General features: G+C 27.1%; 2 protein-coding genes across 4 annotated transcripts in view; one reads left to right on the top strand and one right to left on the bottom strand.

Moving 5' to 3' along the window:
• Nucleotides 1-491: 491 nt before the first annotated feature.
• LOC129958748 (craniofacial development protein 1-like) lies at nucleotides 492-1538 on the bottom strand. Its single transcript, XM_056071404.1, has one exon. It carries the CDS (start codon nucleotides 1441-1443, stop codon nucleotides 682-684), a length of 762 nt encoding a protein of 253 aa, XP_055927379.1. The 5' UTR covers nucleotides 1444-1538; the 3' UTR covers nucleotides 492-681.
• Nucleotides 1539-1967: 429 nt separating this feature from the next.
• LOC129958525 (mannose-1-phosphate guanyltransferase alpha-A-like) overlaps nucleotides 1968-17146 on the top strand; it is a 36161-nt gene continuing 20982 nt past the window's right edge. For all 3 annotated transcript variants that reach the window (XM_056071058.1, XM_056071059.1, XM_056071060.1), the window contains exons 1-5: nucleotides 1968-2183; nucleotides 2424-2625; nucleotides 8891-9077; nucleotides 12789-12848; nucleotides 13808-13941. In XM_056071058.1, coding sequence (XP_055927033.1) covers nucleotides 2144-2183; nucleotides 2424-2625; nucleotides 8891-9077; nucleotides 12789-12848; nucleotides 13808-13941 — 623 coding nt within the window. In that variant the 5' untranslated portion in view covers nucleotides 1968-2143. The remainder of the gene's footprint in view (nucleotides 2184-2423; nucleotides 2626-8890; nucleotides 9078-12788; nucleotides 12849-13807; nucleotides 13942-17146) is intronic.

Raw genomic sequence — 17146 nt, 5'->3', positions numbered from 1 at the left:
TTATTTGCTTACAAAAACAAAGTATGTTTAAAACAGATTAAAGAAATTTCTGCAAATATATTTTGCTATAAATTATCAGTAATTTGGGATAAAATAAAAAAAGAATATTGTTTCAGTTTGAATATTATGCTCCATAGAAGAATGAGCATTTTAGAATATCACCTAGTTTTCAGATGTATACCATATCCCTGAGCACTACGGAACTATCAATAAAAGGAAAATTTTCGAGCACTACGGAACTATCAATAAAAGGAAAATTTTCTATTACTTCAATAACAATCATATATAATGAAAATAAAATGTCCTTTCATAATATGTGTTTTATCCTATTTCATCTTTAATCCAATTTAACTTTGAAGGTATGCAATTTAAAATAATACTCTGTTACTTTCCATATGCAATTTTTTTTTTTTAATCCAGGTAGAAAGGGGATTTACTTATATTCTAAAAAAGAACTTCAATCTTATAATAAATAAGACAAAATAACACAATTCATCACCAAACTTTTATTAAGAAAATCTCCATTCAAGTAAATAAAGAAAATGATGACATTTCACAAATAATTAATATTGAATACATAGTATTCATACACTGACAGTGATTGAAGAATTTAGACTAATAATGTAGAAATGATATTTTCAGATTCAGAAATGAAATGATTATGTTAATTTGAAGCAGAATTTACTTCTTTCGTAGCGTTTGCCTCATAGACTTCTCCACTTCAAAGGATCTCAGGTCAGATCTTTCAAGGAATCTCTGCCGTTCAATAAAGCCTTGTTTACCTTTATTAAATTTTTCTAAATCGTTGTCAAGCCCTTCATCCTTCTTGAACGTTTTCCAATCAATAACAGTTTTTTCCAGCACAGTCAGCTTTTTATTTTTATTCATAATGGCACCAAGAACAGATTCAATACCCCGTTTCTTAGGCATGCCAAGTGGTTTTGCCGTTGGGATGGGCGCCGAATTATTTTTTTCCGCAGTTGAATCACAGGAATTTAAATCTTTATCAACAGTGACAGTTTCTCCAGCAAATTCAAATACTTTCGGCATGGGTTTAGCTTCAATTTTGGTATCTTTAACTTCACTTCCGTTTTGGATTTCAGCTGTGGTACTACCATTGCACACAGCGGGATTGGATTTCTTTGGAATAATTGATTCCACATCACTTAAAAAGCTTTCCCACAAATCCTTGGCACGCTGCTTTTCATCAACTTGAGCAGGAGAACCCGATTTTATTTCGGCTTCTTTGTCAGCTTCAGCTGGCTGTTCTTTCTTAGTTGCCTTCGGTTTTTTGTCGATCAACTCACCGGAATTGAAGCCCTCATCCTCACTTACATCTTCCTCGTCGAAAGAAGAATCACTAGCAGCTGCATTAGTAGGAGGGACATAATCAACATCATCTTCGCTATCAGAAGATGCAGACAAATCAAGAATGGATGCCATGATAAAAATATTTCAAAACACTGAAAGAGCGGCCAAAGCGCAGTAGCTCAACAGCAACGTCTAGACACCTGAATAACAAGTTCCTGAGATTGCTGGTGTTGCCAACTACCTAATAGAAATTACTGGTGTTGCCAACTATCTAGCAAAGAGATGTACAAAACAAATTACAAAAATAAACAAAATGTTGATCATGTTGCATAAATGGAAACTATAAAATATTTCTGTCTCTGAAGTGGCTAAAAGATTTCTTGACTGCGTTTTTTGACCTAATGAACATAATAAAATGTGAATATTTTTCTGTGACGCTTACTCGCTAAGTGTCGTCAATCTGTTATTGGGAATATCTGGTTGTAATGTTTAACAAAAATCAAAAAAATAAAAAAATGAGCTATTGTAAATGATCGCAAATAAAATAATGGAAGGTTTTTTTTTTTCGTCCTCCCCTGCCCCCTTTTCCGCTTCAAGTGGCTACAAAATATATATTATAATGACGTATCATTTCTTTGGCAACGTAAGGTAAACTATGAGTTGTCTGCTGAATTCGTTTCGTAATGACAGTTTTTAGGTAAATTAGTGAGAAAATCCGAGATCAACATAATTCTTGTGAATATTTTAAAACAATATATGTTTATTTGTGATCGACCTTCACTTCCGTTTTAGTAATTTTCATTTTTTTTTGGTGATCACCGGCGTTTTCGATATGTACAAGGCTGTCATTTTAATAGGAGGCCCTCAGAAAGGTTAGTTTTTAGCAATATTTCTGGTATTATCTATTGTTCTTTTGAGAGATAATTTTATTCGTTGAAATACATTTTTTTTATCACTATTCAATTCTTATATTTTTTATTAATTTGAATTATTAAAATTATTTTGGATGAAAACTAGTTAAAAATATTATCCATATAATTAATGATGGAAGCTTATTGCATTTGATTTCAATTAATGACTGAATTCTGAAATTTCTTATATGTATATTCCAGGGACAAGATTTCGCCCGCTTTCATTTGATATTCCAAAGCCTTTATTTCCTGTTGCTGGCGTCCCAACTATTCAACATTTAATTGAAGCATGTTGTAAAGTTCCAAATCTACGAGAAATATTACTCATCGGATTTTATCAAGTAGATGAATCAATTAACCAGTTTGTTTCTTCCATGGTAAAGGAATATAACATCAATATCGGGTATGATTTTTTTGAGTTTATGCATTTAACTTGTCTCAGCCCAAGCTGAAATTGTGCTGTAAAATATTAATTCCAAGAACTATGTTTGACTCTCCCCTATGATGATTAAGTTTTTTTTTTTTTTCAAATGTTCAAAATTACATATAAGCAGATATGCATGGAAATTTTTCTTCTTCTGTTAACTGATTGATTCACAAACCATTGCAAACTTAGTATTATAATACAAGGAGTGGAGAAAGATAATTAGGTCAAATTGTGCGACATAAAAATTGTATGGCATCAATGTGTATGCTTTCTAAATTTGCATGCATATTGCTCTGTTATTAATATTTTCTCTCATTGTTTTTGTTTATTTCCTTTCAATGTATTCTTGTGTTTTGTAATCATACATTCTTTTTGTTATATAAGTATTATTTAACTTTCATAATCTTTTAATCATGATTTATAATTTTCAATGTAAGTATATGTTTTATATTTGCATGTATATTTGTAGTATTTCTTTTAGCTTTTCTGTGCTTATTTCAGCCAAAATATTTTTGCAACAATTTCTTTTGAAAACAATGGGGATATTTCCAATATCATGAATAGTATCTTACTTTTCATGTATATGTTTTGATGTAATACCATTTAAAATGACCACATTTCCTGAGCTATAAAGTGGAAATATTTTAAGTGAAAATACAAAATTAAATAATGATTAGTGTAAAAGGTAGATAACTAAAAGATATAAAAAAAGAAAGTAGTAAATATGCAAAATTATAATAATAAATAGTGAAAAAGTTGATAACGGAAAGATATATATATATAAAAAAGAAAGCAGGAGATATAAACATATTACTTACTATTTAATATCATTTATTAATGCTTAGTTGTATATTTTCTGGAATGTTTTTTTCAAGGAATCATGAAATAACCTGATACAATCCTGTAATCTTGGCAAGCAACAGAATCTTTAGTAATGCAATATTGCTGAATAGTTTCACTTACATAATTATAATTTATCAGAGGAAATATTTGTTCTGTATGGGTATTATTTCCAAGTAAACTAAAGAAATATTCCATTAAAGTACATTGAACTTCTGAAATTGGAGAGTTTAGTTTTTTTACAAAAAATTTCATATGAAAATACATTGAACAACTGATGAATTTATAACTCTTCCTTTTGTTCAACATCTTTTATTGTACCAATACATCATATTTCACTTTAAAATACTTCTTTCCAAATAAGGGGAAAAAAGAAAAAAAATTGATCAGATGATTGAAAGCTTTTTTTTTGCCCAGTCAAACAAAGATGATTATATTCTACATATGAGAAAAAGGAAGAACAATCTTGAGAAGGTTCTCCTAAACAACGGAATATCTAACACTATAGAAGTTATAAAAATTTTCAAATCTTTTCTCTTAAATGTGATAAACAATTTCTGAATTTTGTAAGCTCTGATAATGGTGCCTTGTGGTATGATTTTTGTAACATACATTATTAGCATCATGTTAGGATTGTATTCTTTTATTATAAGTACTTTTTATGCAATTTTGAATGTTAAATTTAAAAAAGCTTCTGAAATTGATTGCTCAACTGATAATTTAACTTTAGGGAGGTAGAGGAAACTAGCCCGATTTTTTTTTTTTCTCTAGTAAAAGGTACATGCAATTTTGAATGCTTGTTACATAATTGCAACTGAGACCATTTATAATTATTACTATATTACACTTTTTCATAATTTATTTTCTAAGCATTTTTATGTATAAAAGAAACAACTTTGTATGGGTTATTTTAAATTTTACAGATGCAGTGTTTTTTCAATAGGAATGCATAGTTACGTGAGAATTTTTCTTTGTTTTTTCAGGTTAATAATTTAAAAGAATATTAGAGCTGTACGGTATACTGTACTATTAATTATTTTCCTAATTTAATTTGTAAATAATATTTAGCTCTGATATTCAGGAATACTAAGAAATATGTTAATTATGAAAAACAAGTATATACTATTTAAAAATATTAATAAAAATATAACTGATTATTACGTAAACTAAATAAAAAAAATTTTATGGTAATATTTTACTCCTAAATTAACCTCTTAACCTTCATGTGTTGTCCATTGAGAAATATAAATGTTCAGATTTTTGAAATTTAAAATTAAGCTATACATAGAATGTTATAGTTCAATACTAAAAGAATCCATAAACAACTCTAATTCTATGGGTTATGATTTGATTTAATATGCCACAAATGTCTGAAACAGAAGATGTCATGTAATTAGATACTGAAGAAAACATATTTTGTACCCGAGATATTTCTGTTTATTGAGTTTAGTTAGATGAATGTTCCATTTGTAAGCAATGGCTTTTCAACTGTATTCAAGTGATGAGGATTACAACTGAATTAAGACACTTCTCCAAATTTTCACATTGCATCACTGGAATGAATTACTAACATCTAATTAAAAACACACCTCTTCAATCTGTATTTTACCACTTTTTTCAAGAAGAATAAAACTTTTATTTCAAAGTAGCACAGCTCATAAAAAATTATCTTATAATATTAATGGAATCATTTATTAAAATTTTATGCACAATGATTCAAGTGTGAAGAGGTTTATTTATCTATATTATTTTTTCTTATGATTTAGTTTCTTATGATTTTTAAAGTCAAATGTTGTTATTGTTTTAAATTATATTTTCTACATGTTTATTCATTTATGCATGTATTTTTTAATATACAATTTAGAACTTTTTAAACCTCTTTTTATCCTCTGCCACGTAAAGTATGTGAAGAGTAAAGCTAATGATTCAGATGATTTGATGTTTATATATTTTTTTAGGAAAACTAAAAATATTTTTTTAAAGCCATTTCTTTTTCATAAAGCATGAAACTGAACATCGTAAATTGCATACTTTGATTACCTATTGAAAATTTATTGATTTAATTAAATGAATGTTGTATGGCATATAAAAATGTCACTCTTACAAAATTAATTTTAGAGAATTATAGATGATGCATCTTTAAAAGTATATTTCAATTAAATAGCATATATTGGTGTATTATTTCTTTTGAGAAAAAAGTATAAAAGGGTTTTTGAGTTATATTGAAGAATTTATCTTTTAAAAATACTAAATAATTTTATTTTTAAAAAATACTAAACAATTTTATCATGATTTTTTTTTCATAGATAAGTTATTAGCAAATCTGTTAAAATAAGATTTTATTAGTTGTGTCTGTAACAATCCTTGTCTCTTATTTCTTAGTAAGTTCTGTTAACTATTATAAAACTTCTCTATTATTTACTGTTACTAATTTGGAATTCATAATTTTTATGAAACTTATACTTTTTTGAAAGAATTTCATATTGAAATGGCTTGTAGATCAAATGAACCAATGAAGTACAACCTGATACTTAATATTTCTGATCAATTGAGATTGAATATTCTCTTTTATAAGATATTAAAAAAATATTTTGTAGTTGGACAGTTATGATTTTTTCTTAAATTTTTTAACTTAATTAATCTTATTAATAGTATAGTTTCATTTCATTTTGTGATTAAATCAAATGCATTCCACTGTTTCTTTGTTTTTAAGAAGTCGATATGAATACTTCAATGCTTAAAAATTTGACTTAATGCAACTTTTAAATGGAATTTTAGCATCAAAGTGTTGCCATTTTGTAATTTATTTTTCCAATAATGTAAGAAATTCAAAAGTAATTTTTTTCTTTTAATATTTTTTTCTTTTCTTTCTTTCTTTCTTGCTGATATTTCAATAAACTTTTTTCAAGAAAATAAATATTTAATTTTATATTATCTATCTTGATGTTTTCAATAATATATATATATTATATTTCCATTTCAATAATTATATATTATTAGTATCCAATTAAATTAGATACTAATGGGATAAATATTGAAATCATATTTTATTTTTGTTAATAAAAATCAGGCACAGTAAATTTTTTAATTCTTGCCCTTGAGAAATTAAAGCCTTCTGATCACAATTTGATGAAGATCATTAAGGCATTTTAGTCATGTGCCATATTTCTAAAAAAATTAATTAAATATGATCACTGTCTATAATTATCATCTGCAGTCTTCTTTGTTATGAATTTTTTAAGTTCATAAAATTTTAAAGTAAATGACTTAACACAATTACAATTTAAAAAGCACTTTGTATAGTAATAACTATTTTTACGAATGCCATGGTATTCTATGAGTACTTCTACAAGTACTATACTTTCATAACATTCTCTATATATTTTAAGAATTTGTTGGTTCCTGAGATCAAACTTTATTGTTTGGGCAATGACAGCCTATAGTATGCAATTCTCTATCACAGAAGAGTCCAGTTTCTTCAACCTCTTTTTTTTTTAGAAGAGGAATAAGGGTTACCAGACTTCTGTGATTAATCAATGGACTATCTATTGTCAATTTTGTAGTTGTTTTTTGCTGAATAGTTGTCTGGGGCCATTCTGATCTTGTGTGTTTTGAAAAGAGTTAGTTGTGTATGCAGTGCTTTAGAGAGAGTGTCTATCATGATTTTGAAAATGAGTTAATAATAAACAGCCCAGTTATTTTTTGAACATTAAGAGTAATGTGTCGAGAGTAATTCAATATGTTTTTAAATTAGCATTTTTTATTTTTTATTTTCATTAAATATTTAAAATTAGGGCTACCTGGAGTTAGCCATATTTTTTATTTCGTTTCATTAAATTCATCAACTTACTTGATGTCTTATTTTATTTTCTAGAACTTTTTGAAAGAATATACTAGTGCTGCTTAGTTTATTTTCATATTTTATTTTAAAAAGCATCTGCATTCAAAAGTCCTTCTCTATCCACCTTTTCAGATGCTTTAAAAATCATAGGAAAGTTCCTGTGACCAAGATACATTAAATTTTTTTTTAATTTATTGTTTAAACCATATAATTTTTTTCCTGTTTATTCCAATTTATTCTTATATCTCACCCATATGTAAAATTACTTGTAAATAAGCTGTTCTGCTTCAAAGTGCGCTTGTTCTGTTGAAGCATTTTGTAAGATAATATTCTCCATTAGTAGACTAACCAACAGTAAAGATAACTTAAATGAAAATCTGGAATAATATCCATAATTTTTTAGAGTAATCAGAGAGAATCTCAAAAATTTAGAGTAATTATTTTTAGAGATTCGTGAGTCATCATGAAATGGAAATTTTTCAAATCCTTTAATAAAGAAAAAGTGCTTTTTTATGATAATTACATTACTGCAAAAATAGTTTTCAAAATTTTTCCAATTCTAAATTTTAATTAGGGAATGCCATTTGTTATGTCTTAAGTAAAAAAAAAAAAAAAAAAATTAGGAATGCTATTGGCTCTCACTTTTGTCACCAGATTTAATCAAACTGTTATTTGTAAATGATCCTCTAAAAAGGACACATATGTTATACTTCTTTTTAAAGAAATTAAAAGCTTCAACATTGTACTGAACATGAAATTAATAATAAAATTACAATTACATTTTTTAAAAACATTATTTTATATTGGATTTTTATTTTCTGTTCTCATTAAAATACATGATCAAAGAATAAGAATGGAATGCTTATCTGTAAAAAAATTCATTTTTAAATATAAGGAATTGAAACAAAACATAATAATCAGGTTTTTTAAGCTGATTTTTTAAAAGTATTTTTTACAAGTGTGAAAGCATATAGTTTCATCATCAATTTTTTCTCCCTAATTAACTCAAGCAAATGAAAAAGTCAAATATGTTTGAAGTTTACACCTTCACAATCATTACCTGAAAAATAATCTGCTCTGCAATTTTTTTTTTCATATGCAATCGCCGATTGTATGACTCTTTTCCAATATAACTAACCTTACTTATACAGCAGCTGCCACAAAAACTATTGGGCAAAGCAGTCCGTCCAATCCCATCATCCAAAGACAAAGTTCTCCGATAAAACTTTGTAAACTTCCATTAAAAGCAGAATATTTTCTTCATTTTTGAGTTTCAGGCTGAAGAAAAACATCATTAAACAAATCATAGTTACAAATCATGCGAGATGCAAGTTATCTCGTGATAATAATTAAGTGCAATATATATACAAACCTGAGATAATTTGGGATAATCAGGGAAGCGGATAATGTTACAGCTTCATAATATGTGAATTTTGAAGATTTTGGCCATTTCAAAATGCATAGATAAATGTTTTATCTTCAAATTACAGATAAATGAATATATTTTATCATGCATTCTTAAAAAATTTTTTTGTTTACATTGTAATGTTTCCAATCAAGGTATCTTCAAGAATATACTGCTTTGGGAACTGCAGGAGGAATTTACCATTTCCGTGATCAGATTCAAAGTGGAGATCCTGAAGCATTTTTCTTGATTAATGGTGATGTTTGTGGAGATTTTCCACTAGTTGAGATGACAGAATTTCATAAAGAGAATGAGGGGTGGATAACTGTCTTAGGCACAGAAGTAAGTTTTAAGTTTCATTTCATAATTTGTTTAAAAATATTTACAAATATTATAACTAAATATGAAGATATTCTTTTTTTTTTACAAGGCAACTAAATTAATTAGAATGAGGAATTTTGCTGGTTTACATATTTTAGCTTTAAGGTATATATTATTTAGGATTATTTTTTACCTTCCTAGATTTTGAACTAAATAAAATGAAACTACTTTGAATCTCTTGTCTGTGAATTCTTAATGCATTAGTAGTATCATTATTTTTTAGATGGTTATAAGAGTTTTAATATTCTGTTAGTTTGTTATGGAAGAATCATTAAAAAATCTTACGCTCTAAGTAAAGCAGCTTTAAATAAGTCCCATACTCATAAATAATGAAGATTGGTGAAACAAGGTTACAAATAATAATTAAAAGAAGCATAGTTTTTTTTCCTGTAATATGTATTTTTATTTTCAGATTACATTTAGGTTATTTTTTACTGTCCATATTATTTTCTATTCATAAATCATTTTTGTAAAAGAAAATAATCTATATATATATATATATATATATATATATGTAATGATATTTTAACTCTAATTTCAATTTAATTAATTTTCATAGTAACTTCATCTTAATTTAACCCATAGTAACTTCGTTCTAAAATATTCTCTTATTTCGTGATCCAATTCCACTGTCTCTACTTAATTAATTCAAGAGAAGCTTTGTTAAATTGTTGAATCAGCTAAAATCTAAATTTCCCACACTACGCGTGAAGAGATAACATACCGCTGATCAAGCAAATTCCTTTTTTAAAAATCTCCCTGTGTTTCCCCTACCTTGTCCACCCGTGTAATGAAAATCCCTATTGAAATCTCATAATACATTAGCACTGTAAAGAAATATTTTCCCTATCAAAATCATAGGTTATATAAGACCAGGGATAAAATGTCCAAGAGCTCTTCCCTCATTCCGTTTCTGTGTCGCTCTGTGTGCGCATCGCTTGTACATATGCTTGCTTCTTCATAATGAAATAAAATGACGTCACAAAATTAAAAGTATCTTCATTGTCTTCAAACTGCATCATGCTTCACAACAAATAATATTACATATATTTTACTGATATTGAGCTATATTTTAAATGATCATTTTTTTATTTTTTTTTGCTATTATAATAGTTTTAATTTCTGCTGATGTAGTTTTTATTACTTTAATATTTTTATTTTGCTGTGGGTACATTTAATGCAATACTAATATCATTTAGTTGCTCTTGCATAATTGTGATAAGATAAAACAAATCCTTTGAGAATATAGGCTTTATTGTTCCAGCTAATATTATGTTCTTCAACCATATTTGTTTAAAAGTTTGGTAATTTCCTTTGTGAACAAGATTATTATTTTTACTACACAGTGGTATGATAAAAGCATGGAAAGTAATTTAAAATGATACCAATTTTTAGTGCTTATAAAGATAGTTATTCTAAATTTTCTGTATCTTTATATAGATCTGCAATTTTGTAAATTGTAAAACTAGTATTTAGCATATAAGAAAGCAGAAAAAGGGTAAATATTTTTAAATAAAGTTTTATTAGCTCAATACTTAGCATTAGAATTCCCATAAAATTTTACTGTATAAAATTAGGTATTTTAGTAAAGAAGGAAAACGTCTTTTGATATTGCTGATTTACGATTATTAATAATGTAATTGCCGTATCAAAGCAAATGTAACTGAAATTTTTTTTAAACAGAAAGATGCTGTATGGAAATCAATAACAAATATAATTCTACTTTAAGAACGTTAACAGAAAATATATAAAGGTAACAAACAATTTCTAACAAAAAAAACCAAAAAAAAAACCTATACCTTTGAAACATGAGGTCATAATGGAAATATTAGTCGAAAACCTTAAATTGAACTACTTTTAGTGAATGATTGTTGTGAGTAAGTTACTAAATACTTCCTTCTATAGTTATATTTTAATGTAATTCTAACGTTCTACTTATAAAAATACATAATATTTTTGGGAGCAATATTTTTTGCTTAAGCCTTTCAACGAGCCCAAGAAAAATAATCCTACTTTACATGTTTTTCTTACATTTTTTGGCATAAAATTTCTTAAGTGCTAACTGTTTCACGTTGCATAATGCTATAAAAAGTGCTTAAACTTGAAAACCATTTTTAAGCATCTTAAAAGTGCTTAAGTTTGAAGAAAGGCCCTTAAAAAGTGTTTAATTTTCCCGAGAAGTGCAAAGAAAGCTTATTATTTTGTTTCCCTACACATTTTATGTAATAAATAAAAAGCATTACTAGAAGTATCAAGAAAGAAAACCAACAAAAGAGAAGAATTCAAAGGAGGAATCCAGAGTGGAATAGATCCAGAGGTGCCAACACATATTAAGATAACACTTAATGACTTGTCCCAACAATGTGCATTTTTGTGTATTAAAATGGAAGGTTGCCCTGAAGGTTGCAGTATGAAATATGTACTATGTTATACTTGTGACTCAAAAAATGTTTGAATTTCAGTGAAATTCAAAGATGGCGAAAAGTTTGTTTTAGTTATGCTTGATAAATGTCTAATCTTTTTACATGTTGTTAAAGAAAAATATGCAGATTGGGTGTGTTAAAGAGATATGCCAAACATGGCAGAAGCTGCTCTAAAAATATTTACAGTGGAGCCTTTTCAGTCCGTTATGCATTTGTTGATCATTGTTCTCTAATATGTCATTTTAGAGCAATCTTTTGAACATCTTGTTAAAGGGATTTGACTGTACTATATTGATTTATAATTCATTGCCGTGTGTAATTATGTTAATCGATTACATAAAATTCTGAATGAGGAGATTTTAATTTGGAGCTGTAGGTTTTCAGTGATCTTGATTTCTTCCATTTTTTTTTGTTTAATGTCTTTGTTCATTTGAAAATTATTTGTTGGACCAATTTCGACAAATTTTAGTTTTTGTATATAAAAACTCCTGCTAGATCTGGTATGTAACATTTTTAAAGAAATAAAATATTTTCATTTTTCAGGGTAAAGATCTTTATTTTTGCTTTTCTTATAAAATTACAGACCCCCCCCCCCCCCTAATTGAAATCTCTCTATATAGAGGTTTGTCTTGATCAACAGATCAAGTCTAACTTCAATGTTTTTCTTTGAAGTTACAAACATGAAATTTGGCAGGAAGTTGCTTCTTTGTTATTAGAAGCCCATTGAGGATGGATTTTTCAAAATTTTAATTACAGGCTCATTCATTAGTGCACTAAATATATGTCAGTCATCTGGTTTCTCTTTTATTCACAAACGAGTTTTGTCCACTATTCTGTGTTTTGTTGAAAGTGGTTTAGCTTCACTGCCATCATTTGATGACTTGTGCCACTGTTGTATGAAAAAAATAAAAAAAGATTATCTGTTTTTGTGATAATTGTAACCACCATTTTTGGCGTTTACAGTAATGTTCTGTTGTCACTCAAATATCTTGTTTCTCAATAAAGAGGCAGATTGAATGTTTATACTGTTTCTGATGAGTAGAAAGTCTTGTTTTCAAAGTGAATCTAGTTTATAATGTCTCTGTGTGTTCTAAAAGGTCAATTCAGAATTTGAGTGAGTGAGTGGTGTTCTTAATATTTTCGTCATTGGTGTATTTTAAACTGCAGTTTATAAGGTTGAATTTGATTTAAATTTTTCAAGAAAGGAAAGATGATATGAATTTTTTCTAAATATTTTTTTCCCTTTCAGGCAACTCGGCAACAAGCACAGCAGTATGGGTGTATAGTTGAAGATAAAAATACACACAAGGTAGATGTTTCATTATTGTTTACCATGGTGATGTGCTATTTTTTTTATGTGTTGATATCAAGTTATATTACACTTTTGTTTTTTGTTATTTAGAAGAAAATACCCGTTCTTATAATTACGATAATTATCCTCCTTCAATGTATATTTTATGGATAGAACGACTGTTCTTCCTGTTTGAATTTTTATCTATGGAAATGCTCAATTTTATTATCACTTGATTATATTCTTGACATGTAGAACTTAACGACATTCAATATTGGGAACCTTAATTTGATAATTAAATATATTAAACATGTCTAAATATTGCATGAATTGTATCTAGTTTTTATAAAAATATCGATTTAAGAATACACTAGTAATAATTAATTCATAAATTTCAAGATGCTCATATGTGTGATCCTTATATTCAGAATTTCAAATGAGTAATCTGAATTTTTTTTTTAATGTTTCACCATCGATTGATATTTTCTTTTCAAATAATCAAAATTGGAAAATTTTACTGCCTGTTAAATGTTATATTTAATTTACTTTTTATATTATTATCCATATTTAATTTCCTGTATATTTGTACTTCAAATGGATTTTAATAATTATTTTGAATTATTTAAATTTAATAATTGGTGGTTTTTGAGCAGAATTTCTTAAATATATTCTAATTGCAAAAGCATTTTATGACTCCCAAGTATACCTGTCAGTGTGGCATTAGTTAATGGTAAACTAATTAAATATGTTAATTTTGAAATTTTTAACGTAATAGTTTTCTGAAATAGGTTTCTTGGCAAAATAATAATAATAACATGACTGAAAAATGATTTTTCTATATTTTTGTGACCCTACAAATTACATATTGTAACCTAATTAGAATTGAATCCATTATTAAATCACCTTACTTTATATTATAGTTAAGATCAGTGTTATTAAACCCTTTTAATCTTATAATAATTAACCTGTTTTTTCAGATTGTACATTATGTTGAAAAGCCATCTACTTTTGTGAGTCAAATCATTAATTGTGGTGTTTATTTATGTTCACTGGACATATTTACTTTCTTAGCTACTGTTTTCAAACGGAAACAACAAGACTTTTATAATGGGTAAGAATAAACTTTTAGAATTTATAGTAGATAAAAAATTAATTAAGTTTTAAATTTTAAATTTTTCTTTGTAAAGTGCTTGATATTAATTTGTTAATTGAAGAAATCGTATAAAATTGTGTGGTGTGTTTTTCCAACTCTGAGCTAATTTATTTTAATGTTTGTTATTCTTCAGATATGCCAGGTAGTATTAAAACTTACTTTATTTGAATCACAGTATTCAGAATACTATTAAAACTTATATTATCTCATCCAGAATTAATGAATGTGTAATATTTTACAAATTAACAATTTCAATTTAACGATTACTGAAGTTGGCTTGGATTTTACTGAGGTTACAAACTGTCCACTTTGAAGTCAGTGTTACATTTGTGTATTTGCGTAGTTACTTATCTTTTACATATGTCTTACTTTTTAATTTGCTAAATTCTATTTCAGGCAGTTCTATCTATTTATATATTACTACAAAAATTATCCTTAGAGATATAGTTTTTAATATTGTTTGCATGTTCTGTTTATATGGTGTTACTGTGTTAAAATGTAGAATCATACTAATTTATGCTGCAGGTTTTTTCTTAAACGTACCACTGAAAATAACGCAATTATTGTCGTTGGCTTTCAAATATTGTCATAGTATGCATAATCTTAAAAACGCCATCACTTTCCCTTTTTTTTTTTAATTAATAATAAGTCAATCCTTGTGCACCACAAAGTACAGCACAAGGCTTACAGAAGTAAGTAGAAACAACTACATACATAGATAAAAATATATACGTATAAAAATAAGGATAAAAACAACAGGAAAAAATAAACAGAACTAATTAAAAATTGAAGCAGCAAAGGCAATAAATTTACACAAGGAGAAAAAAGCCATTTTGTGGTCGACCAAAACATGAAGCGGAGGTGGAAACTTAATATTACAGGCATCGAGATCCACAATAAAATCTCTTCTCCCTTCAGTAAGTTTGGAGCAATCAAAAAGCAAGTGTTATACATTTTGAACTCCACCCACACTGCAAGAGCACAGATCAGTGTTCGATAATCCAAATTTCTTGAGATAGTAATTGAAATAAATTACCGTGTCCAGTAAGAAATTTTGTTAAGTGAAAATCACTGAAAAAATGCTTGTTATTGTACCTTTGAGAAATTCTGGGGAAAAATAATTTAGTTAAAGAGGCAGTTGACGAATTTTGGTACAGCTCGTTCCCAAAGGCGGCGGCAGATATTTGCCGACGGGGAGGCAAGACAAATCCGACGGGGGGGGGCAAGCACAATATCTCTAATTTGGCTTCAAAATAACTCATAATAATGAATTTTACATTTAATTAATTAAAATCAAGTATTATTTAGATTTTTTTTTATTCAGATACTGACCCTTTTTTACATTATTAAAAATTTGCAAAGATATTTATAAAAAAAATGTTCTCAAATGTTTTTTACTGACCGTCAAAAGATCATTAATATTTGGGTCTATTTTTTTATGGGATTCTTGAGTTTTAATTGCACTGAGATCTAATTTTAGAGAAAATATGGTTATATTTCATTCTAGATTGTGGTATATAAGTAGAAACGCAGATTGCGGCAGAATGGCGTGTCATTCTAAATGAAAAAATGCATGCTCTTATTGTGGAATCTATATAAAATGAATGTTGAAAGAAATTGTTTTATAAAAGAAAGTTTTCAGAAATCCGAAATAATAAATAAAAATATACGATGTTTTCACCGAAAATCCATTTTTCAGCATAGTCTCCCTACCTAAAATATTTGTTAAATCAGGATTGCAGAAACAAGCAGGAATTCAGATGTGTTTCGAATCCGAGGAGAATAAATGCACAACAAAATGCAAAAAAAAAAAAAAAAAAAAAAAACCTTAACAACATTTGATAAAACAAAAATTTCAATTCAATAAAAAGTTCTGACAGGATCAATATAGAATGCGGAAAAAATACAATTATGTTGCTTCTTAAGAAAGCTGGAGAAAATATATTGTAGATATATGTACAAACTTACTGTTTTATACCAGATATAAAAAATATTCTTATGAAAAAATGGACTGCTTAAACATTAGATAACCCATGTATTTATTTTCCGATATATATTTAGGCTTAAAAAAAAAAACCAATGCATTTTATTAAGAAACAATTAAATCTTGAATATGAATTCATCTATCTTCATTTTTAGGCATGCATTCTTATGGTTAAGTACTTTTTTGAAATTATTGCAAGCTAATATTCCTCCCAAAAAGTGAGTTTTATCCCCTCAGTTGCATGCATTGGTTTTTTCTTACCCGCTTCGAATACAATACCGAGTCTGATTCGCTATGGAATTACTAAATTTTTAACTTTAAATCTGGAATTAAGAGAAAGTATTAAATAAATTCAAATGCAAAAATCACTGGAAAATGCATCATTACTTCAAATGCTCTTACATCATTCTAGGGATTAAAATAACAATAATTATCTCAAATAAGATCTGCCATTGAATTAGGAAATAAAGTTTATTCGTATGTCAAAGGTTTAATATGTTATATATAAATTTTCTATGAATAAATATTTTAATCATCTTTTCATCAAGACATCTTTATAGAAAGTCCGTTTAAAATTTAAAAGCATCTGGAATTATATAGTTTTTGAAGCGATTAACTGAAAGAAGGAAAAAAACAAACAATAAGTTCCCCGATTACATAGTCATAATATTGAATGCAAAGTTTGAATAATTTAGGTAGTAATTTATATAGCAAATGTAGTACATACATGGTTAAACTCTTTTAGTGTAGCTATCATACCACAAATATTTATTTATTTATTGTCATCAATTGTAGTCGGTAATACTTTTTTAGTAATACTTTTTTAGAATAATAATTGTAGCCTGATAAATTAGATTACAAATGAAAACAGATATTTTCCTGTTAAAAAAACAATTTACAATTATACAATTTACTTACTCCAATGATTTATAATGAAGCAACATAATTTTGCAACAGCAAAGTAACTCATTTTAGTATGCATATGCACAAGAGTATAAAAAAAAAAGAGTGTTTGATTAAATTTAGTTTAACCATTAACTAAATTTTAGTCAGACAACTCTCATAGTGAAATGAATAAAATAAATTTATCAATTCGTTATCGAGGAAGTAACTATTAGATGAATAAGACCACGATTAACTTTAGAACTTGAATTTGAATGAGGAATTATGAAAAACAAT

The sequence above is a fragment of the Argiope bruennichi genome, chromosome X1 (genome assembly GCF_947563725.1).
Source record: "Argiope bruennichi chromosome X1, qqArgBrue1.1, whole genome shotgun sequence".
Classification (NCBI taxonomy): domain Eukaryota; kingdom Metazoa; phylum Arthropoda; class Arachnida; order Araneae; family Araneidae; genus Argiope; species Argiope bruennichi.
The sequence above is the reverse complement of the archived record's forward strand: the minus strand, read 5'-3'. Positions and strand labels throughout refer to the sequence as shown.

Excerpts from the sequence above, each read along its gene's own strand:
- LOC129958748 (XM_056071404.1), bottom strand. The coding sequence starts at position 1,443 with ATGGCATCCATTCTTGATTTGTCTGCATCTTCTGATAGCGAAGATGAT.